Here is a 25518-nt window from a genome sequence, read left to right on the forward strand (position 1 = left end):
TGTTAGCTTGTCTGATATTTGTGGCTGTTTTGGTTTTTATTTGATTTCCAGCCAAATGTAAAAGCTTCAGCAGATGAACTGTAGGAGCAAAGTTCATGTGTGAGACTTCATCTGAAAGGTAACATCTTCTAGTTTCTGAACATGTGTTTGTTTAGCATGTGGCTAAAACACAGGCTAAGCTAAGTCAGTTCAAATATCAGTAAAAACCTTCTTTGGTCCTCATCTATAATCAGTCATATCTGAGTCACAATAACTAGAAGATGATTTCTAGCAGAAGTGTGAAAATCTCCACATCAGCTGGATTATATCTATAGCAGCAAACAGCAACTGATGCACAAAGCTTTGTCTCTGTTAATAAAGTTGGATCAGTTCAAATAGTTTGTTGCTCTGCACTTGAAAGCAGCATATACCGTTAACAAACGAGAGCTTCAAACTATCTCGTGCTCTGTTCCCTAATGTTAGCAAGTTTAGTGACAAGTAAATAATATTTAAAGATTTCCAGGAGGGAAATACTCGTGTGTGATTAATTTGAAGTGTTTCAATATGAGTCAGTGAGTTAAAAAGTAGGGTTAGCATATAAGACTGCTAAAAGTGTTAGCACATATGCTATTTGAGCTGTGTAAGTTATTAAGTTTAATGTGGAGAATCTAACAGATCTAAGCATGTGTAGCCCACATTCTGAAAAAAGTTTAAAGGCTCATATTTGTGTCCAAAATGTGAAAACTCTTTGACGGCAGCTTAAACAGGCAACTGTTGTCAGTTTAAAGATGTTTGGTCTTTATTGGATAGTATAGAGAGAGACTGTTATATTCTGGTCTCATTCACGACAGACTCCAGAATATCTATTTCCTACCCAACGGGGTAGTAAGTTTTATTAACAAGTCATGCGACTCAGATTGGTCCTGTGCCATGTGCAACAGCAACATACAGCCTAACAATCCTTACTCGTGTGTCACTCTAAAACGTCCGTGCAGCAACACAATCCATTGTGGAACAAACCATCTTGCAAACAATAATTCACATTATTACATCCCTTCTCTTTTTTTGTTTTTGGAAAAAACAGAAGTCCTTTTTTGTTTTGATTTGTCCTTCTTCTTACTGAGGGAGAAAACAATATGAAACACTCAAAGAATACAAAAGCATTCCACTATTCAAACATGTACATTTCTGCAAGCTGTAGGGAACGTCAATTTCCACAGAATACACAACTCGTCCCCTCAAACAATAAAGGCTGTGAAGTCCTCATTATGTAACATAGTCCTTGTACCGAAGTGGTGGAACCACTTTTCAGCCTGACCATGTCCTGACACCCCCTGATACCTCGTCAGTCTTGATCTGCGCCCACGAGTTTCTGAAGGAGCTGCCACTGACCTGCTCAGTGCCCCAGTGTCTGTCATGGCATTTTCTTGATCCATCACGCCTGCATGTCTCAGGTGCCTCCGATTCCTCCTCAGGACACTTCCAGAGTCCAACTGAACCTTATAGGACCTCGGGTCAACAGTCCCAATCACCACTCCCCTGCTCCAAGTGGAATGGCGGTCAAAAGGCTGAACTCTGACACTGTCCCCTAGCTTCAAAGAGTCCATGTCTCGTGCTGATCGGTCATAGCACAGTTTTTGGCGCTTCTGTTTCATCTCCAACTCCCGCAGGGCTGGAATGACTTTTGGCCTTAGCAGGCTCGTCCTGGTTGGCAAAAGCGTCTGTGTCCTCCTGCTGAGCAGCCTCTGAGCTGGGCTGGTCTCCAGGCCTTGGTATGGTGTGTTGCGATGGTCCAGAATCGCAAGATACGGGTCCTGCCCCGCCATTTTTGCCTTTAGCAGCAGCCTCTTTGCTGTCTTCACTGCTGATTCAGCCTTCCCGTTACTCTGAGGGTAACCTGGTGAAGATGTTTTGTGCTGGAAATCCCACAGTCGACTAAATCTCAGAAACTCACCGGACGTATACTGTGGTCCATTATCTGAAACAACAATGTCCGGGATGCCCTGTCTGGCAAAGTGAACCTTCAACTTTCTAATCACTGTGGTGAACTTAGTGTCCGGGAGATAGTCAACTTCCCAGAAGTTTGAATAGTAGTCCACTGTGATAAGGTAGTCCTTGTTGTCAAACATAAACAGGTCTGAGCCCGCCTTAGCCCATGGTCTAGTCGGGATCTCATGTGGGACTAAGGTCTCTTTCTGCTGTCTGTAGTCAACTGACCTGCAGATGTCACACTTAGTCACATAAGTCTTAATTTGTTCGTTCATGCCTGGCCAATACACACACTCTCTGGCTCTCCTTAGACAACCTTCTACACCTAGGCGTGTCGAGTGTAGTCTAGCTATGATCTCCTGTCTCATGGTAGTCGGGACAACAAGACGTTCACCTCTAAACACAAGTCCATCCTGACTACTCAGTTCATCCTGGAATGAGAAGTATGGTCTGATGTCACCGTCAGTGTCTCTTTTGCCAGTCGACCAACCTCTGTGAATTGTATCTATGAGGATCTGTCCTCTTGTGTAGCAGTCCTTATGCTGTTTAGTCTGTCAGGTGAGATGGGTGCATGAGTGACCATGTTAATGCTCTCTATTTCCTCCTCTATGGAGCCCTGTGGTGAGCACTCTGGAAGATATCCCCTACTCAACGTGTCTGCTAATAACATGTCTTTGCCTGGCACATACACCACATCTATGTCATATTTGTGAATGCGCATAAGCATCCTTTGCAACCGTTTGGGTGCACTCAACAGCGGTTTTCTTACAATGGTCTCTAAGAGTTTGTGATCACTGTGTATCACCACTTTACGACCATATGTGTACTGATGAAACTTCTCCATGCTGAAAACTACAACCAAAAGCTCCTTTTCGATCTGGGCTTGCTCTGTACGTGTAAGTGCTCTACGCGCAAAAGCCTTCTGCATGAGTGCCGCACCTAACCCTTTGTCAGAAGCGTCACATTGTACTGTCAGCTCTTCCTCTGGGCAGTAGTATTTCAGGACTGGAGCCTCTGCTATAGCCTCTTTCAGTCTCTGGAATGCGTCTTCATGTCGAGTCGTCCAGTTCCACTCACTGTCTTTGTGTGTCAGTTGTCTCAATATGTCGCAGTGGTCAGACAGATGTGGGCAAAACTTTGCTAAGTAGTTCACCATACCTAACAGTCTCTGTACTGCCTTCACGTCTGTAGGTCTCGGCATTTTTTCTATAGCCCTAACCTTCTCTGGGTCTATTTTCAGACTGTTGCATGTCAGCTGATGTCCAATGTACGTAGTCTCCTTCTGTTTAAGTTTAAACTTGTCTGCGTTTAACTTAATGTTTTTCTGCCTGCAACGACTCAACAACTGTCTCAGCTTCTCGTCATGGTCACGTACTGCTCCAGCATCTGTGTCCCCCTGACCCGTGATCAGCACATCATCTGCAATGATGTAAATCCCTGCCAGTCCATCCAAAGCTTGTGTGAGCTTCCTCTGGAACACTTCCGGAGCTGGACTTATCCCCATTGGGATCCTCAGCCATCTGTAGCGTCCAATCGGAGTCGAAAATGTTGTCAGGTAGCTCGACGACTCCTCCAGTTTCACGTGCCAGAATCCACTCTTCACGTCGCAGACAGAGAACACTTTAGCCTTTGACAGATCTGGCAAAATGTCCTCAATGGTGGGCAATAGGAAGTGGCTCCGTTGTAGGGCTTTGTTTAAGGGTTTTGGATCTATGCACACCCTTAAGTCCCCACTCTGCTTTTGGACCACAACCATCCCACTGATCCAGTCTGTGCTGCATTCTACTGGTGTAATGATCCCTCTGCGCTGAAGATCTTGAAGCTCCTTTTTTAACGGCTTTATCATTGCAATAGGGACACGCCGTTTTGGTAACTGCACTGGTTTCACAGTTTCATCCACCTCGAGCCTTAACTCTCCCTCCAAACAGCCATCTCCTGTGAAGACATTGGCATACTCTGCTTTAATCTGATCCATGTTCCACTCATTGGCTGTTGGGTGCTCTGAAGTAATGATGCTGTCCAGTTTCAAGATTTTTTCATTGTGCACTTTTATGAGTTTCATCGCTTCGCTGGCTCTCTTGCCCAGCAGTGGTACTTTACAGTCTTTGTCAACCACTTGAAACTCCAACCGATACAGTTTCTGATTTCTCGGGTTACGTAGCTTAACTTTACATTTTCCCAACGGCTTTATCTTACTTTTGTTGTACATCATCAACACTGTCTGTGTGTCCTCCAACTGTGTGTTCGGGCTTAGCATGTAGATTGGCATTACATTACAACTGGCACCACAGTCAATCTGAAAATTTACAATCTCTTTGCCCATCAGCATGCCTGCAAAGAGTTGAGTGCCTCTCACTTTGTCAGTGTTCTTTGTAGTTGAATCATGTGTGTCTGCCTCCGTAACACAGAGAACATCCTCATACTCATCACTCTCACATGCTGTCACGTTGTGTACATTCGTCCTTCTCTTCTGCTCTGAATGTGCCATGCATTTAACTGCAAAGTGGTTTTCTCTGCCACACTTTTTACATTTCTTCCTGTATGCTGGACATTTTTCTTTCTTTTTTTCATGTGTTCTGCCACAAAACTTACAGTCCACTGCGTCGCCGATCCGTTTCTGGCGCGCAGCTCCACGCACAGCATGCACCTCCTCCACTGCAGCTCCCAAAATGGTTTTTGCTGTTTTCCTGCGACAGCTCCGCGGCTCTGCAGTGCTGTATGCATGCATCCAGTGTCATGTTTTTCTCACGCAGCAGTCTCTCCCTCAAACTGGGGTTGTTAAGTCCACATCCAATCCTGTCACGAATCAGTGAGTCCCTTATTACTCCAAAATTGCACGTTTTTGTCAGCAGCTTTACCTCCGTCACATAGCCGTCGATTGTCTCACTGGCGCCTTGGTTTCTCGTGAAGAACCGATAACGCTCCACAGTTTCATTAACTACAGGATTGCAATGATTATCAAACTTCTCAATAATGTCCTTAAATGTCCACCGATCTCTCGCCGTGTCGCCCATTAGCGTGTCTAGTAGGTCCCTGCCGCTCTCACCAACGAGATAACTGAACAGGCTTACTTTTTTCTGTTCGCCGTCTGAATCCATGGTCAGCTCCACATAGAGCATAAACTCGTCCCTCCAGGTCTTCCATGTCCGTGATAGGTTACTGGAGTCCAATACCAGCGTCGGCGACGCTTTAAGGCTCTCCATGCCTCGCGGCGGTGCTAACTCGATTAGCCGCTAGTTGCTCACCGCTCCAACAGGCGTCTCCCGGGGGTCCATTCTGGCCGTGCAGCTTACTCCGCTACCTGCTCCGCTATCCGCTCCACTGCCACCATGTTATATTCTGGTCTCATTCACGACAGACTACAGAATATCTATTTCCTACCCAACGGGGTAGTAAGTTTTATTAACAAGTCATGCGACTCAGATTGGTCCTGTGCCATGTGCAACAGCAATATACAACGGCTGTGTCCCAATTCAGGGTCTGCACGCTTGATATACACGCACTACGCGTACTACGATATATATATCTATATATATCTATATATCTATATCTATATATATATATATATAGATAGAGATATAGATAGAGAGAGATATAGATAGATATATATATTGTCATATTCAGTACTTACTATTGACAGTTCACTCTTCGGCCGCTCCCCTCTGCCGTATTTTGCGGCAAAATTATCCACACCCACCGCCGCGCTATGAATTGTGGGTTATATGGGACCACGAAGCGTGCACCGGATAACGCATGATATTTGGGGAAATCGACGGCGCATTTGGAGTATGCATTTGAAGTACACTTTGAATTGGGACAGCCGTTGTCGCGTGGCGGTGACGTAATCGCACTTAAAATGCGTACTTCAAGCGTGCAGACCCTGAATAGGGACACAGCCAACCTAACAATCCTTACTCGTGTGTCACTCTAAAAAGTCCGTGCAGCAACACAATCTATTGTGGAACAAACCATTATTGCAAACAATAATTCACATTATTACAGAGACAGGAAGACAGATTGAGTTTCTATTGAATGGACTTTTTCAAATCCAGCTGTAGGCCTGTGTTTGTGAGCTCATTAACAGCTGTTTGTTTAGAGAGACGTGGTCCTCACAGGACAGCCACTACAAACATATGATTTTATAGAATATGATGCATTACTGCAGATTCAACACAATAGAAAGGATTTGAAATGAGCTCAGCCTTAAACATGTGCAGCAGTAATATTGATCCACAGACACCGATGGGAACATTTTTCTGCACAATAAGTACTTTGACTTTTCATACTTTATGTACAATTTGCCAGTACTGCAGTTTTGTGTGTAGTGAGGTGTTTTCATGGTGTTTTCTTGGTGCTTTTACTAAAGGAAGGCTTCTATCAAATTCTTCCAAATGTTGTCAAACTGAGCTGTGTGATGAAGTGAGTGTGACAGAAACACTCAGACTGTGTTTCTCTGCTTCATCAAGTCAAATCTGGTCCTCAGAGACTGAATAAAGTCCTGTCCCACTAACAGCAGCTCCAACAGTCTGTTCACTGCTTTCTTCCTGTCAGTCTTCATCTTTCTGCTGCGTCTCCTCTTCACACTGACCACTTTCTATCTAACAGTGAGCTCCCAGTGAAGCAGCAGCATTCAGCCTGTTAGAGTCAACACAAATGTCTCCATCCAAGCTCATGTTGTGCTTTGTTGTCCTCTCAGTCCCCCAGGTGGAGGTGGATTCAGGGGTGGAGTCTGTCCAGCTGCCCTTCAACACCACACTTCACCTGCCTGAAGACGCTAAAGTGGAGTGGAAGGAGAACAGATACAACATGAAGGTCCACGTGTATGAGAACGGCTCTGACCAGCCTGAAGAACAGAACCAGCGTTACAGAGACCGAACGAAGATGAATGAAGACCTGCTGAAAACTGGAGACCTCAGTCTGACCCTGAAACACCCCACAGACTGGGACAACTGGACCTACACCTGCACAGTCTACAGCAGGGAGGGAAACATCCTGCTGAAGAGAAAGGTGGAGCTGAAAGTCAGAGGTCAGTGCTGTAGATACAGGTCAAAGGTCAGAGGTCATGTAGGAGTTTATTCTCTAAAAGCTTTTAGTTTGAATCTATTTTCAGTTCATTCAAATAAAATAAATTCTTTGATGTTTTGATCTAAAAGCCAAAAATGTCAGGCGGAGCAACTGTGTGTTTAAATGAACAGACTAAGAAGACCATTAAAATGATCCTAACTTCAAAATAAAAGCCTCTGGCATGATGTGAGTTTGGATCAAATCAATAGTTTTGTTAGTTTAGTCCAAATCAATGTAAATGTATAAATATCAATAGTTTTAAAGCTGCTGAGATCATTCAAACACTTTGATCCAGTCATTTGGATGTTGTCACATGTCAGGGTGGAGCAGCCATAAATACGAGGCTTTTATTGTGAAAATGCTGAGTGTGATGATCCAGAGGAGCCCATGGGGTGTTTGTGGCTGGATGCAAAGGTTTGTAGCTCTCCTTGTAAAGAGAAACAGCTTGAAGCTACAGAGGAGCGTCTGCAGAAGAAGACAGGGGAAAGAGGAAGAAGCTGAGGCCGCTGGAGAAAAGACAGGAAAAGGAAATCAGCTTCATTTGTTGGAGGCCGTTTGTTCATCACACTGAAATATTCCCACTTTAGAGACAGGAAACAAAGTGAAGTGTGGATTGATGTTTGTCTCCATGATTTGGGCCCTGGAGTCATTTCTTCATCTCCCACTTTAAGACATATTAATGTCAGCCTCACACGTCCCACAGTGGACACATTTCTATTTCTAGATGATATTTGGAGGATGGTCATGTGTTTCTCTGCTGTCACAGCTCTTTGTGATATTTGAGCGCAGCTGTAATGTTTGTGTGGTTAAAGCCACCAGACTCCACTGACAAAAACTCTCATTTTAGCCGGAGAACACGGGGCTGCTGTGGGACTTTGTGTTTGCAAAGGTTTCTATTGGAGGCATGTTTGCCTTTATTATATAGGTGCAGAGAGTAGACAGGAAAGTGGGGAGAGAGTGAGGGACACACAGGCACCTGTAGTAAGCCCCGCCTTCAGCCCACCTGCTCAGCCAGGTGAGCTATAGCGCTGCTTTAACATGTTGGTGTGATTGAGAGTGAATGAAAGTGAGTGATGGAGGCAGCAGGAAACTAACAGGCTGTTTGTTCTGAGAGGTCACATGACTGTTGTTCTCAGCAGAGTCTGATGATTTGATGAGACCATGAGAGCGGCTTCAGTTCCTCATCAGAAAGAGTCTGACAGAAGCTCCTCCCTCTGTACCCCAGTAGACTTCTATTAGACTGCTCCAGATTCCTGAGAGTTCACACAGAAAACTTTACAAACAGCCAAAGAAAAACTATTGAAAAGCTTCAAGATCACAAAGAGCTCTTTCACAGCACATATGAGCCATTAAGAAGTGCACATTTGTGTTTCCCACAGTCCATCATCCAATAATATCAAAGGACAAACTGTGAGGTAAAAAGCCTTCAGCTCTTTTTGAAGGAAGCAAAAAGACTTTGGTCCTGAGAGATGGTTCAAAACACAACTCAGACCTACCAAAGTATTATTTGTGCCAAACACATGAAGCCTTCAACTTTGTATGTGTCCAGTCAGTGTGGCAATAGAAGTCACTGTGAGGATTTTCAATGTGCTGTCAAAGAGCATCCAAACAATCAGGTGAGGATGAAGAGAATTAGTGTGGATGGACAGAAAATCCATATCCAGTGTGATTTAGGAGCAGCTCATATATAATGAGTGAAATGAAAGAAGAGCACAGACAGGAAGAACATGAGTGAGCAGACATTTTGGAGCTGCTGATCCACACAGGGCTGGATGGAAGGAGTGGGAGTCCATGATGGCTCAAAGTCTCTGATCTAACTGTTCCTGAGCCTCTCCCCCTGCCTCCTCTTTGGATCTTCTCCTCCTCTTCTTCCTTATCTGCCTCCTCCACCACTGCTCTCTCCTCCCTCATCATCTCCTCAGCTGAACTGAAGTCAGGGCTGTAACATGAGGAAACGTGCAGAAATGACTGAGTCAGCATGTTGTTGAAGTGAGTTGAGTGATGGTGAGCAGATTAGATGTGCGAGCCTCCCTGTAGAGAAAAGCAGATCTTCTCCAGAGTTTCCCACCTCATGTTTTCCTGTGTCACAGCTGATTGTCACATCCTGGCTGTCACTAAATGAGTGGTCCAAAGGTGGAAGGAGGAGCACAGTTAGATTGTTCACCTCCTAACCTGAGAAATCAATCAGCTGAATGAAAAACACTGTGATCCTATGAGCTGCTATCAGGGCTGCTCCATTCTCAGGATTCTCATCTGGATGACTGAAGCAGATTATTGATGAAGTCAGCAAACAGCTTTCAAAATGGCTCTTTTTCCAGGGGAACTCCCTGAAATGTAAATCTCATTGGAATGAAGAAGAAGTCCAAAGGCGTGGTTAGGCCCAGACTTGTGGCTGTTTTCAATGTAAAGCCCATGTTGCAGGCAGCTGCTGCTCCTTACTGGCCCACAGCCTCCACTGATGGATGTGTCAGCTCACTTGTACTGTAGCCACGGGGAGAGCGATGGTGAAGCTGACAACCAGAGGTGTAGCGCTATTTGTTGAAGTAGCCCAGCTGTGCCATGGAAGCACAAGTTTCCAGAGATGATTGGACTGTGAGCAGAAATGATCCATGTTGGACTGAATTGAAGAACAGATCATAAAGTCCTCTGTGTGCCCAGCCCGTCTGTCTGAGCATCTTCATCAGTGTGCAGCTGATCTACAGCTAATGTGCTGATTGATGAGCAGCCTGTTCATGGTGATGATGAGAAACAGATTGGATTCAAAGCACAAATGAGTGAAAAAGGAGCAGCAGCCATGATAGAGCGAGTCCTCTGCTGACAGAAATAGTGGAGTGAAGGATTTGTGCAGCGTTTCTCTGTGAAAACAGCTGATTCAGATCAATGAGAGGAGGATGAAGGAGAAGCAGCATGTTTCTGATAGAAGCATCACTGCTGTGCTACAAACTGCTGGGACTGTGTGTGTGTGACGGCTCAGCTGGAGGCAGGATTGGTCCAGAGGAGAGCTGCTTTATTCCAGACTAACTCTTCTAGAAAGCTGACATCTGTGTGGAACAGCTGACCTGCACTATGTGGAAAAGAACAGCAACATGATTCAGCGTCAGATCCCGACACATCCACGGATTCATCCCGTTACAGGAACTGTGCCACACGTGGCCTCTGTTTGTTCTGCATTGATGCTGCAGGGATTTCTTCAAGTCACTATAATATAGTGTCAGATGGACACATGAAGCTAACACGGCACATCTTTGTGAGTCTGCAGCATGTTGACACACATGTCAGTGTTGTACAGATCTGAGAGCAGCACAAACAAACTCCATCAAAGTGATTTGTGCTGTTGCAGAGCTGTGTGACTGCATTTGTCTTCATTATGGACACATTTCTACAAATGGGACTAAACATGTGACCCTCTGCACATCCATGGCTCAACAGTGCACCTATTGGCTGGATGCAGCTTGTATTGTAGCTCCTCCCCCTTGACCTCCGTGTCAGCTTCAGGTCAGTTTAGCTGTGTTTCCTCCAAATCCCAGAATTCCTGAGGAGCAGGAATATGTGGGGCTGGGCTCTAAACACTCAGGGTGAGGACTGAGTGAAGAGCTACAGGACAAAGTTTCAGCGCTGCGCTCACAGCTTTGAGACGTCCAATCAGCAACTGGTCCTGATAACATCTCCCCTCTCATTCCACATACATGAAGACTGCTAGAAGCAGCTATCAGCCACATCAGGCTCACATCATGCTTGCTATTAAACATGCTGCAGTCTGCAGTAAACTCCCTGCCACAAAGCTTTGAGTCTCCTCCAAATGCACCTGTAACAAGGTCACCTGCAGAAATAACTGTGTCCACGGGCAGAGTCACCAACACTCTGCACCAGAGCTAAACCTGCTTTGGAGCTAAAAAGCTGCTGTCAGGGTTTCCTGCAGAGCTTCAAATGTGGAGACTGAAAGCTGTGGACAGTTTCTGTGGCTGGATTATTTCATATGTGTTTGTTTCACTTTCAAAGGAAAGTGTTGGAATAAATCAGGTGTGTGACGCACACTTTACTGCAGATTGTTCTCAATGTAACACAAAAAGCAATCAGAATGTGATTGATCCTGATGTGCTTGTTGCTTCTAGCAGTGTTGATGTATTTGCACAGAGAGGGGGAGATGTTATCAGAGTGTGTAAGTGATCAGATCTGATGCTGAATCATGTTCATGTACAGTCAGCTGATCCTCACAGTTCAGTTTGTAATCATGCAGCTCTCCTCTGATAAATCCTGAGCTCCACCTGAGTCTCAGTCCTCAGGACCTCACACAGTCCCAGCAGCTTCTATCAGCAGAGTTCTCCCTGATATCACAAACATATTGATCCTCCTTCAGCCTCCTCTCATTCATCTGTTTCCACAGAGAAACTCATCAGTGAAACCTGAGCTTACTGTGGATTATTCTGGTGGCTCCATCACTCTCTGCCTCACACGCCCTCATCTGCTGCTTTCCTCTGATTGGCTGCTCTGACAGAGTCATGATTGGCTGCATGTTTGTATATAAAGCAGCACGTTGCTGGTAGATCAGCCATCAGCTCATGTTTGTGACTGCAGCATGGCACCAGTTTGCTCCTCATGTTTCAGTCCCAGACTGACCTGCAGCTCTTTAGTAAATTCAGACAGCAGCTTTGTAACTGTTAGTAAATCTGACCATGAATATCATTATGACACCTCTGACCACTCATTCTGTCTTTATTGGCTTTCATACATGAAACACGCTTAAAGTCACCATTGAATCTAAACTGGATGAAAGCAGCTGTGAGTCACTGCAGCAGCTCTGTGCCAACAACCAACCAACACCTGGGTGGAGTCCCAGCTGAAGCTGAGAGACACTCAGAGACAGAAGCAGCTGTATGGAAGCGTTCTACAGGACGGCTGACACAAAGCTGATGTTACTGATGTCTCCTAGATAGATCTCATGGACCAAAGGCTCTCTGTGTCATCTCGGCTCCAGCTGAACTAAACTGAGAGGGAATTTGGGCTTTCAGGGAGGGGTGAGAGCAGAGCGCTGTAAAGGAAAGGGCTGTGATTGGTTCAGAACACGTCAATGAGAAGAAAGGAAAGCTTCAGAGCAACATGAATGAAACAAAGTGTTTTGATGACGACTGAAAGCCAAAACTGTCCCTGAAATCAGAATCCAGTTCATCTCCAGCCCCGTCAGCAGTTCCAGCTGCAGTGCTGTTACAATAATAGTCATCACTTCTAGTTTCACAGCAGCAAACTGGGAACATTCAGCGTCTCAAAGATTGACCTGTTAGCACCTGCAGACATTGTTGAGCTGGCTCTGCTGATCTTGTCTTCATTTCTCCACTATTTGGAGAAGCTTCAGCAGGATCCACAGTCAGAGTCAAAGTGGAGTTCTAGCATGGACGTGACGCTTCAAGAAGCTTCAGACAGACAGTGTTCTCCAAAAGTTCTGCTCTAAAAGGAAACTTTGAGCTGGCTCTGTGATTGTTGTAGTCAGAAGGATGGAGGCTGGATCTTTGATGAGTGCTTGCACACTGTCTTTAAGTATTCTGGGACACAGCCAGAGGACAGACGAGTGTTCATTATTGGAAGCAGCCGAGGGGCAGGGACATCCCAAACTTCACTCAGGAACTTTGGAGGAATCATATCTACACAGCTTGATGAGCCTTTCAGTTGTGCCACAGTCCTTCAAAGCTCCTCCACAGAGACTGGCACAAAAGAAGATCAGATATGGTGGCTGGGGTCGGGGACATCAAGAAAAGAATCAGGAGCTGCTGTTTTGGATTTCCTCTCATTCTTTTGATCCTTCAGAAAGTTTATTTTTTTTTTTTTTTTTTTTTTTTTTTTAAATGACATCAGAAACAGCAGTATGCGACATTACGTGATGGCAGAGCTTCAGTTCATCCTTTGTCATTTTTTTTTTTTTTTTTAATAAATAGGACAGGGGGAATGAATGAGAGAGAGAGGGGGAGAGAAAGAAAGAAAACCAAAGGGGAGAAGAGACGGTGAGAAGGGGGGGGAAGAGAGACAAAAAAAAAAAAAACTCCTGGGTCACCTGTATGGAGAAAAAAAAAACAAACAAACAAACAAACAGAGGAGACAGCGAACAACAAAGAGCAACATAATAATAGAGAAAACAAAGCACCATCACAATAAACTAGCTAGTCATAGATATCAGTATTTACTAAGTAATAAACAATATTGTGCAGCACGCAAGATAGACAGCGCACAGTGTGCTTTGAGGCAGCAGCCAAGAAAGCTTTAGTCCGCGTCTGTGAATACCCATGTGTGCATACCTGTGTGGATCAGCATGCTTGCATTCCAAAGGTTTCTCCATGTAATGATCTGCTAGGGAGTGTGGGGGGGCCTCAGCCCCGTCCTCCAGGGTGTGAAGCGGGTATGGAGGAGATCAAAACTCCAGACATCCAGAGGCCCCCAGAACACAAAAGACCATGGAAGACCAACAGAGGGGCAGCTGCGCCACTGTTCCAGTAAGAGCTGAGGAGAGTCCCAGATGAGGGCTCACTCAGCAGCCGCGGAGCAGAAGCCAGGGGGGGTTGCAGTGACGCGCCCGTGAGCTCCGCCGGCCCCCAGCTGCGCCTGAGTGACCGAGCCCTAGGCCGAGAGGCCGGGGGCACCCCACCTCCAAAGGGGGCCCGAGCGAGCCCCAGGCCCCAGGCCCCGACAAGCGGCCGCCAAGGAGTGAGCCGGTGTGTACCCGGACGCCCACCCCCAGACACAAAGAACCACCAACACACCGACACCTGAGGGAGTCCGCCACCGGCAGGGGAAGTGGTGGTGGGTGGAGATAGGCCTCCAAACCTTGGAGGGCCTGAGGTGTCCCCAGAGAGGTGGCGTCTGATACCCAACCTGACATATAGACACAGACATACAGGCACACACAGACACAAACATCCATTCCCACCCTCATGCTCTCATATGCACTCACTCCACACTCAACCAACGTGGAGACAGACATAAAGAGACGCTGTACACACAATCACACTCCCCAAGCGTACTCTACAATCCGGGTCTAGGTACCCTTGCCCCTGGAGGGGGGAATTGCACCCAGACCCAGGTGGTGTTACCCTTTTCCCTGCGGTGGGGAGAGGCAGACCACCCCGACTCCGCAGCAGCAGGGAGGCCCCACACCCCAGACCGCAGTCGGACGGCCAACTCCTCCTACTAGCCCTCCCGCTCCAGCAGGCCGCAGAGAATGGGGGTGGGAGAAGACTCCAAACCTCCCTCCACCCGCTCATTGTAGTGTTGATGCATATGTGTTCTAAGGTGCAATTAAAACCCAGGAGGGCATGGAGCTACCTGCCAAGGAGCAGCAGGTAAGCGCATAGTCCCTCCTGCTAACCCTCAATGACTAAGTGTATTTAAAATTGAGAGGTGGGCAACGACGTCAGGGGTGAGGTATACACCCTGATGGTGATTTGGACTCCGTGATTGTGCCCACCCCCAAGATCCTATATGTATGTGTAATGAGAGTGTGAATAATGTGAATGTCTAAGATGTGGGATAAAATTGAGGCAGAGGCAGCCAGAAGGGGACAGGGGGGGGGGTAGCCTCCTCTGCACCCTGGTGACATACCCCCACTCCAAGGCCCTGCATGTGTGGGTGGTTGTGGAGGAGCGGGAAGAGGGAGGCAGCTGGAGATGGGGAGGGAAGGAAGGGAGGGGCAGGTAACCCCTCCCTGGGGCCAGCTCCCCCGCTGACCCCAGTAGGCACTCCCACCCTCCGCGACCCGCCAGGGAAGGGGGGCCCAGGCCCATCAGACCGGGGCCCAGTGCAGTAGCGCCCCCCGGCTCCACAGAGCCCTGGACAGTCCACCCAACCCCACCACAGAGAAAACTGCACCCACCCCACCAACCACACATCTTCCAGACTACATAAGACGGTAAACGCCCAGGCTGAGATCTTCCTCCACCTCTCCTGTATCTCCCCCTCCTGCAGAGAGTTCCTGAGAGAAGAAAGCTCCTGCCAGATGTGACCATCCCCCCCACCAGTTGAAGAGCCCCCCAGGCGGCTCGATGCACCGGCGGCACCCTGCTCCAGGGCCGGGCCCCCATGCACCCACCCGCCCACAACCCCGGCAACACACCAACCAGGACCCGAGCCCCCGAGGCCCGGCCCGGGCCCCCGCCCAGAGACGGAGCACCCCCAGAACCTCACGCCCATCCCGGACCCACCCAGGGGCAGCCAGGTTGCCAGGTCAGTAACCCACGTCCGTCAGCACAGACCCTCCCCTAGCCCCGCTGCACGCAGCCGCGAGGAAACAGTCACCTGAGAGCCAACAGAGCCCTCAACCGGACGTGACCGCTACCCCGGGTTGAGCCCCCCAAGGAAGATGCCTCCGGGGAACCCCCCGACGCCCTAAGCCTGTCCCTACCCCCTCACCAATCACAACAGTGAAGGTGGGACCAAACTATGACCCCCCACCCCCACTAGGTGATGGAGCTGATAAAAGGGGCCCAGAGCAATTGATCTGATGTGGTGGCAGAGGCTGTGTCAAGACTAATGTAATCTAATAGATAATTTCTATATTGGTTAGAATTAAGATTATTTTTATTTTTCCAGTTCATGAGGACTGTTTTCTTGGCTATGCATAGGGCAGTGAAGATCATATGGGCTATATTCTTTTCTGAAGTGACATTATCTAAGCTGCCCAACAAACACACTAAGGGGGAGGTTGGAATGTTACATTTCAGACATTTTGATAAGTCTTCACATATCTCGCGCCAAAACTTTTGCACTGGTGGACAGAACCAAAGAGCGTGGATGTAATTGTCTGGTGTATTGCCTTGACAGTGTGAGCAGTTGTTGGAAGATGTAAAGCCCATCTTGAACATCCGATGACCTGTATAGTGCACTCTATGAAGTATTTTGTATTGTATTAATTGCAGACTGGGATTTTTAATTAATTTAAAAGTTTTTAAGCAAATCTGAGACCAGAAGTTTTGGTCTAGGTTGACTGATAAATCTGCTTCCCACTTTGCAGTAGGAAGGGATATTGATTCATCTAATTTAGAAAGTGTTCTGTATATTTTAGATAATAATTTGGGGGATTTAAGAGTAAGAAAATGTGCCGCACTTAGTGGTGTTTGTAATTCAACTTGACTGAGGTTAAATTTCTTTTTTACTATGGATTTAATTTGTTGATATTCTAAAAACCTTGTCTTGTTGATCCCATATTGTTCAACTAGTCTGTCAAATGGAATAAATTCTGTTCCCTCTAATATATGTTCTAAGTATTTAATTCCTTTACAACTCCATTCTGGGAAATTAATCATATTATTGTTTTGTAATATGTCAGGGTTATTCCAGATAGGTGTACGTTTGCATGGGATTAATGAAGACTCCGTTATTTTTAGAAACTCCCACCATGCTGTTAGAGAAAAGCTGATGTTGATACTTTTAAAGCATTCATGTCTTTTGATGTTTGAGCTAATAAATGGTAGGTCTGAAATCTCTAGATCCTTGCATAGTGCCTGTTCAACATCTAGCCAGGGCTCAACTAAGAAGGTATGTTTTAACCATTCTGAGATGAACTGAAGCCTATTGGCTAAGAAGTATTGGTGAAAATTAGGCAGATCTAATCCTCCTCTATCCTTGGTTCTTTGTAACGTTTTTAAGCTAATACGCGGGGGTTTATCTTTCCAAAGGAATTTGGAAATATATGAATCCAGAGATCTGAACCAATCTTGTGATGGTTTGTTAGGGATCATCAAAAATAAGTAATTTATTTTTGGCAAGATCATCATTTTTATAGTGGCGACCCTTCCCATGAGTGATATGGGTAAAGATTTCCATCTAGTCAGATCGCCTTCTACTTTCTTTAGAAGTGGGATGTGGTTTAGTTTAGTTAAGTCTGAAAGCTTAGGAGAGATATTAATACCTAAATATTTAATGTTTCCGGATTGCAGTGGGGCAGAGGAAGAATTATGGAAGGAGCAGTTAATGGGGAGAACTGTAGATTTTGGCCAGTTAATTGAATAATCTGAAACTCTTGAAAACCAGTTTATTAAAGTAATTACCTCAGAGAGGTTGGTTTTTTCCTTCAGAAAGTTTAGAAAGTGAAGACGTTCCTCACTCGATGCCGTAATCTGATGAAAACTTGCAGGATTTCAAAGACGCTCCACTGAGCTCCAAAGAGCTCTGGGCTGTGCTTATTAGAATGAATTAACTGAGAGAAATAGCCGGCCCTCGCCTCCTTCACCTGTTCATTGAAAGCAGTCGTTTATGCTTTCATTTCTTGATGACGCAGCTGAAGATTCACCTTCTTCCGTCTCCTTTCTGCCCTCCGGCATTGTCTTTTCAGACTGTGAATGTCTTTGTGGATCCAGGGCAGCAAGCGAGCACCACGTTTAGTCCTGATCTTAAAGGTGCAGTTGAATCTAAAGTGGATGTACAAAGGAGGTTCAGATCATTCAGAGTGTTTGTGTGTGTGAGGGAGGAGGAACACCAGTGGTGGTAGAAACACTGATGAACATGTTTCTCCTGCTTCCTCATGAAAAGAGCGTCAGCGTACTGACACAGCTGCTTTTGCCTGTTCACTTGGAAAAATGATCTCAAACAGAATCCATCAATGATCAGAGAGAAACACATCAGCTCAAAGCCTGGAGTTCATACTGAAGCCCACAGTTATATGTAGGCCAACAACACGCTGTTTGAAACCAATGAATTTACTGTACTGAGGAACTCAAATGAGTCAGTAAGATCATCAACATGGATCTTAAAATCAGCAGCTCAGATCATGTGATCACACATAAGAACCATGGAGCAGGAAACATCTGAGAGTTCAGCTCCAACTCTGATGGAGTCTTAGGAGGGCGGAGATACCTGCACAGATAGGAGCTGTTTCACACTTTAACAAGCAGCACCTCCAAACTACACCCTTCATCCACCTTAATAGGGGAGCATTTGAAGCCAAAGCTCCACCCACCCAGCCACTTCCTCTGGGCTGACTGAAACAATCATATGTGGGGTCAGAGTTCACAGACTAGACAGTCCTCTCCAGATTTCATCCTGTTTCTGTTCAAAACATCAAATCAAGCTGATGGGAAGTTGTAGAATCCTTCAGAATAAAAGCCTGACTATTCAGAGCTCCAACATTAAGAAGAGCAAAGTGAACCAAGGTGGGTGGAGCTGAATGCTTCATCAATGGGATGATGCAGCAGATTTCCTCCACCTTGCACAAACTGTCCTGTTAGTTATTATGACTGGAACATCCAAAATGTCTCCAGAGGCTCCGAGTCCAGCTGAACATGTATTAGTGTTTAGAGTGGAACTGAGGTGATAGGGACTAGGACCTGGGGGACGTCAGTCAGTGACGGAGCGGACAGCAGGTGTGGGCAGGTGTGGACAGGTACTTGATGGAGTGTTTCCTGCTGGACTCCATATGATATGTTAGCAGAGAGGATCTGGCTCCTGATTGGTTGAAGTGGAGCCCATCTGCTGCAGAAAGATGCCTCCTGTCCCAGAAAACATTGAAGTTGTCTCTAAAGCCCAGGCTGTGGGAGTCACACACAGAGGAGAGCCAGGTGTGGAGGCCGAGCAGCCGCCCAAACGCCCCACGGCCACAGGTGGGAGTGGGGCCGCAGATACAAACACTACGGTGGGCTTGTTTCACAGCCTCACAAAGACACACAAAGTCCAGTTTGAGGAAGTGGGAGCGCTGTTTGGAGTCCGGTTGGTGCCCATGTGGATAAGGATGGTGTCGGCCTCCGGACGGGATCGTATTCTGCCAGGAAACTTGTCTAAAACGTCCCAGAGCGTCGGGCCGGGAAAAGACAGAGCGCACGCCTCCTTTATTGTGAAATTCCTCACCATGGTAACTGAACACATCAGCTGGTCTGCAGCAGGTCATGTTCAGAGTTTGAGGCTCAAAGTGTCCCATTTTCACTGATTGTTTCCCGACGACATGCTTCACGTGTGATATGGATCCTCTGCTGAAGGAATCTGCTTTCTATCCACAACCTGTTGATCCGTGTCTGACTAACAGCAGCGCAGGAAGCCCTGCAGTTACAGAGAAACTGTCTGAGTCGCATTGTTGCTGCAGTTTACCTGCAACTGCTGTGAAGAAAAAGTCTCCATGTGTTTGTGTTTGGTCCTAATCTGCTGCCTGTCTGGTTGACATGCTGGATTTCCAGCTGATCGATGACAGATTAGAAACTGATCAGTCTATTGATCACACAATATTCCATCAATAGAATTGATTGGACTTTGATTTGTGTAACAATGTGATTTCCACGTCTCCTTCATGATGTGACAGTGTCAGAGCTGAATGCACTTGTAGAGTATCATGTTTTTATGGCTCACATTTAAAGTGTTGCAGCTCTAATGTACAGCTGTCATATTAGAAATAGAAGCAGCTCTGATTTTAGTGCTCAAAGAAATCTATGAAGTGATGAATTCACACATGAACAGTTTTCTGCAGCGTTCCTCTCGGCCTTATTTGCAGCTCCACTCTTGTTTTTGCTCTAATAATTATTTCTCTCCATGAGCTGTTTCTCTGCCTGAAGGAGGCGCCACTCCATCGCTTCATTTAGTGCAGAACAAGAGTCACATGATGCTGCTCTGAACACCAATCACACTTTGTACAGCTCATGTTGTGTTTGTTGTCCTCTCAGTGTGTCAGGTGGAGGTGGAGGAGGGGGCGGAGTCTGTCCAGCTGCCCTTCAACACCACACAAAACCTGCCTAAAGATTCTAGAGTGGAGTGGGAACGCTATGAACCATACAGGAAGGTCCACGTGTATGAGAACGGCTCTGACCAGCCTGAAGAACAGGACCAGGATTACAGAGACCGAACGAAGATGAATGAAGACCTGCTGAGAACTGGAGACCTCAGTCTGACCCTGAAACAGCCCACAGAGAGAGACAGTGGGAGATATGTATGTGTAGTCAAGAGCAAGGACGTCTGGGTCAGAGCGAAAACTTTGCAGCTCAAAGTCAAAGGTTTGTTTGTGTGTGTTTGTGTGTGTGTGTGTGTGTGTGTGTGTGTGTGTGTGTGTGTGTGTGTGTGTGTGTGTGTGTGCGCGTGCGTGTTTATGAGTGCGTGTGCGTGTGTGTGTGTGCGTGTGTGTGTGTATGAGTGCGTGTGCGTGTGTGTGTGTGCGTGTGCGTGTGTGTGTGCGTGCGTGTTTATGAGTGTGTGTGTGTGCGTGTGTGTGTGCGTGCGTGTTTATGAGTGTGTGCGTGTGCGTGTGTGTATATGTGTGTGTGTGTGTGTGTGTGTGTGTGTGTGTGTGTGTGTGTGTGTGTGTGTGTGTGTGTGTGTGTGTGTGTGTGTATATGTATATGTGTGTGTGTGTGTGTGTGTGTCTCTGACTGTCTTGTGTCTCCTCTGCAGGGAGAGTTCAGGTCCAGGATCAAACAGGGGACATCAGGAACAGAAGCAGCTCCATTGATCCGACTCCTCTGATGGCTGATCAATCAGTTTGATCTGTGTGTTCTTTGATTATTGATCAGTGATGTCAGAGTGGAGTCAGTGTGATGTTGTTGTTGTGTGTTTGAGACTTTTAGTGTCCATGAAGGTCTCTGCTGCCGTAGATCCTCTGAACTGTGACAGAGGTCTCACTCTGGAGGAAACTCTCAGCACTTTCCAGCAGCTCCTCCATCATGGAGGACGTTCCCTCACTGTAACAGGTGGAGGAGAGAGGAGAGGAAGCACAGGTGGATCCTCTGAGGAAGAGGAGCGTCCCTGCTAACCACATGATCACATGACCAGAGGACAAGCATGTGCAGAAACACATTAAAGTCAGCCTGTAAACACGTTTGTGTAAATTCTAGTCGTGTGTTTCTGTCACATTCAAATAAAAGCAGAGAAAGCAGAACAAATGCTGAAGCTGTCTGTGTGAAATAAAGGAGTTACAGTACTCACACGCACACACACACACAGACACACACACACAGACACGCGCGCGCACGCACACACACACACACACACACACACACACCTGTCCAGCAGCTGTCTGAGCTGCAGTCTGTATTGTGTGTGTAATATCTTCATGTTTCTAACATTACAGTTTTATCTTCAGGTGTAAAATCAGCTGCTCTGCTGTCTTCTCTCCTGATCCTGTGTGATTGATTCGATCCTGCAAACGCCACAAATTTCATTCCAGCTTTGATTTGAAAGCCAGCGAGTAAAAGGATCAGCGATAGTTTTCAGAGCGATGCCAAAGCTTGGGTTCCTCTCCTACAGCAGCTTTTCTTTTCTTTCTTTCTCTCCCTGTGAAATACAGCAGCTGGACCTTTGGCTGCAACACACTGTGAGACAAACTGCACACAAACAGTTTGTGTGTTTGCTGATGTTTGTTGAGCTGATAGAAACGCTGCATTTGAAATTTGCTGACACTTCAAAAACGTTCCTCCCTTTATGCTCGCTGCTCTTCAGCAGGACTGGGACAAAAAATAGGCCCAGGCATTTTGACTAGAGACCGGCCCCCCAGGTATTATAGGAAAAGCCATAAAACCTTTGAATGAAAACAGACGCTGTTGTGACAGTGATGTACAGTCTTGTTGGTATATGTATGATTTCTATACATTTTACATCAGATATAAACTTTGGTTGTAAGATTCAGATAATTATTTAATAAAAGTGAGACATTTTAAATGAGAATAAGAAAGAAAAGTATTTCTTTGTGCCCCCCTCTCCCTGTTAATGCCCTACCTGCCCCCTGGCAACACTTTGCTAGACCCGCCCCTGCACAGTTACCAGCTGTCAGCTACCTAAAAAAGGATCCTGGTGTTATTTGTCTCTCAGAAACAGTTCATAACTTCAACTCATCCATGTCACCTAAAAGGTAAACCTGTTTCTCCATCACAGCTCTGATGATTCAGTAAGGACATCTCCTGGTTTCATCTTCATGTTTCCCTCTCACCACATATCCAAACCGACATCATGACCAGCAGCTTTACAGCTGTGGCTCCAGCAAACATCAGCTGATACTAGAAATTAATATTAAATAACAACAGCTGATCAAGCTTAAACGTGCTGCTGTTTAACGCGACATCCGCTGGTTTCCTCTTTGTGGCGCAAAGTGGGCGATAAACAAACAAGAGAGAAAAGCTGATCACTGATCAGTTTCATGATTGAAGTAGAAACAGGAGAGGGAGGGGGGGAGAAGAAGAGGCAGCTGTGCAGCAAATACAGAATAAATCCAGCTTTGTGTCTTTTTCATTGTAGCTGAAGACAAACTGCATTTCGTTTCACCTCAATACGAAACGCGTAATATTTTCTCTGAACACGAGACGATTCTGTTTTTTAGGGCTAAAAAACTCAGAGGGGACGGTTGGCAACTCCAATAATTAACCTTGTGAATAAAATAAAGTTCCCTATCAGCAGAGGTGTGGACTCGAGTCACATGACTTGGACTCGAGTCAGACTCGAGTCATTAATTTTATGACTTTAGACTTGACTTGAAAAAATGTTCTAAGACTTGTGACTTGACTTGGACTTTTACACCAATGACTTGGGACTTGAATTGGACTTGAACCGGTTTACTTGAAAAGACTTGATATTTTACCCCAAATATAAAATTTAACATGCATATTATATAGAGATTGAAAATGTGACGTCATTCACGGGTAGAACCGCAAAGGATTCTGGGAACTCGTGGCAAGCGGTACTAGCGCACGCAGGCTTTCAATTAAAATCAGTTATACAGCGATAAAAAAGAAACACAAAAATGTCAAGAAGCTGTTGTATTATTAACTGCAATAGCCGGTCGCATGACAGCCACGGGAAGCCGACGGGTAAAGAGATCGGTTGTTATCGGATTACGTCGTGGAAGAGAAATTGTTCGAGCCATGTTTCCGAAGTAACAAAGAGGCGACTGGATTGCAGCCATTCAAAGATCAAATATAACGTCCTAGAACACTCCAGCTCACAGGTTAGTCTGCTCCAAGCATTTACACGAAGGTCAGTCTGCTGTTGTAGTTAATACGTCATTTTCATAACATAATTGGTGATATAGGTTACAAGCAAGTCTGGCGCTGAACAGAAATTGTCGCGCTATGCTCCTTTATTTATTGTGCATAAATAGTGAATTGTCCTGACACAATATTGCGTTTCGCTTCTGTTATTATGGTACATTGACAAAAACACATACTTTTATTCACAGGATAAAACAGGTTTTTTGTATCACTAATTGCCCAGTGCGATTACAGCATACAATATTGTTGTCACTGCTACATTTCTGTGATGCTACCAGAAATTATTTCCACTACTAATTAATTACCGTTGAGCTCAAAGGTCCTATTAATAAACGGTTAAGGAATGTGTATTTATGACGACAATTTGTGAGACTGGTAAACTTATGATACGTACGATGGTCTTTACTTTCTACACGGTGCATTTCAAGGTCCTGCACCCATCCGTCGGTAAACTGTACCTGGGCTTGTTGCAGTGACCGGAAGTTACTAAACTTCATGAGTGTATGCGCTCACTCCAAGAACCGTATGATTATAAATATGCATATAAATATGCTAAGATGAGATAGCTGACTTCATCTAACTAGCAAATGTTTTCCAGGCTACGTTGGTGATACAGTTTTTTTTAATGTGTATGATATTTTTGTCATGCGATTTTAAAGCTGGTCCTACAACCGCATCCAAGAATAACATGCAGCTTATCTCAGAACTGTCGGTGAAAATTATTCTTGGAGCTAAGTTTAATTGAGCTGCATTTTAAAGAGGTGCAATTTCACAATTTGTGTATATTTTCTAAGTTCACTATTTTGTATGTGTTGAGAAAAACACAGATTTTAAAATTACATGGTCTAATATTTACATTTAGCATAACTGCAACATTATTTTTTCGTTTGTTTTTTTTAAAGACTCGAAAGGACTTGAAATTCAAAGTTTCAGACTTGTGACTTGACTCGGACTTTTACACCAGTGACTTGAGACTCGACTCTGACTTGCCTGACATTACTTGAGACTTGACTTGAGACTTGAGGATAAAGACTTGAGACTTACTTGAGACTTGCAAAACAATGACTTGGTCCCACCTCTGCCTATCAGTAACATCATAGCACCACCCAGCTGTATAGAAACTCCATCATGCTAGCTAGTAGCAGTACGAGTTAATGTAACTGACTGTAAAAAGTCAGCACAACGAAAATAAACTCCAGCTAAACTTGGTTTATATCTGACCCGGATAGACTGCAGGTCATAACTTCTTACCTGAAGTTCAGTTCACCTGATTCTTGGACCGGCGGCCGCCTCGGGTCTCTCCTTCTCCTGCCTCCCCTTTCTCTCATCCACCTGCTGGCCTCCACCACTTGCTAATGTTACTGAACCTGTGGAAGCTCCGATAGCCACCAAACAACTGAGTTATTTCATTGTTTATACCGTTACCAGAAAAAAAAATCATCGGCCCATAAAAACAAAAAATCACCATCGGCCCACCGGGCAAACCAACACAAGATGAGTTTCTAATGTTGACCTTAATCTAACCTTTAGGTCCAGTCCCTGCTCTGTCATTACAGGATGCTCTGAGCAGTCATGGATCCAGCAGATTCACTGTGTTCAAAGACTTTAGCTCAGACTCCACAGAAGCAGCTTTGTGGAGGATCCATGAGGAGACTCTGGAACAATGATGGCTTGTAGATGTTTTGCTGCTGTGGCTCAGGGACTTGGTGAGTTCTCACTCTCCAGCTTCTTCTGACCAGGACTCCATTTCCCAGCTTTCCTACAAAAAGCAACACTTTCCAGTTCAGCAGAGTCCAGTGGATGGTGCTGCCTCCACTGCCCTCAACCTCCAGCTCAGCCGCCCTCTGCTGGTCCCTTATACTGCAGTGTTGATGGAATACTGCTCTGCTCCCACTGACCACCTCCTCTGCCTCCAAAGGGTCTCCACCTGCACTGCTGTCTGTGTGCTACACCTCTGGAGAGGCCTCCACTGCTGCCTACGGCCTCAGCAGCCTGTCCATTCTCCTGAAGTGCTCCTCTTCTTGGCTCCACCTTGTGGATGACTTCATGAACTGTTTCTGCTCCCCTCTGAGTTTTTTACTTTTTTAGTTCCTGTCTGTTGGTCGTCTGCTTCCACTCCTGGACTCTGAAGCTTCTTCTGTTTTCTCTGATTTTGATTTTCACTTTGTTCCCCTGGAGATGTTTGTGCTCTTTGGATGTCTGCATGAAACCTAATAAACTGTTGGTGTGTTTGTTTAGACTGTGTCAGGTTTGAATTTCATTTAGAGAAGAGGTCAGAGTAACATGTTTAGCATGTATATATATTTTATTTTTCTTCTCTTAAAGCTGTTTCGAATCCAAAACAACACATTTACAATAAAGACAAACATTAATAAACCAGTTGCAGAACTGTATGGGGTACACACACTCACACTCCTCATACATAATCTATACTCCTGGGCCCAGGCACCAGCACCCCTGGAGGGGCTATCTGCCCCCAGACCCAGGAGATGGTTCCCTTTACTGGAACCATGAGTTCTGCTGTGTAAACATCCTGAAGGAGAACATCCGGCCATCA

The 25518-nt window shown here is 45.7% G+C and overlaps 1 protein-coding gene across 1 annotated transcript in view; it reads left to right on the plus strand.

Annotated features, from left to right (window-relative positions):
- LOC146634202 (butyrophilin-like protein 2) overlaps positions 1-25518 on the plus strand; it is a 295376-nt gene that overhangs the window by 16431 nt on the left and 253427 nt on the right. The window contains exons 6-7 of the mRNA XM_085375562.1: positions 6665-6994; positions 19656-19982. Coding sequence (XP_085231688.1) covers positions 6665-6994; positions 19656-19982 — 657 coding nt within the window. The remainder of the gene's footprint in view (positions 1-6664; positions 6995-19655; positions 19983-25518) is intronic.

Source organism: Diplotaxodon limnothrissa, linkage group LG3 (assembly GCF_057381915.1).
Source record: "Diplotaxodon limnothrissa isolate DT_005_m linkage group LG3, D_limnothrissa_male_GT1.1, whole genome shotgun sequence".
NCBI lineage: Eukaryota > Metazoa > Chordata > Actinopteri > Cichliformes > Cichlidae > Diplotaxodon > Diplotaxodon limnothrissa.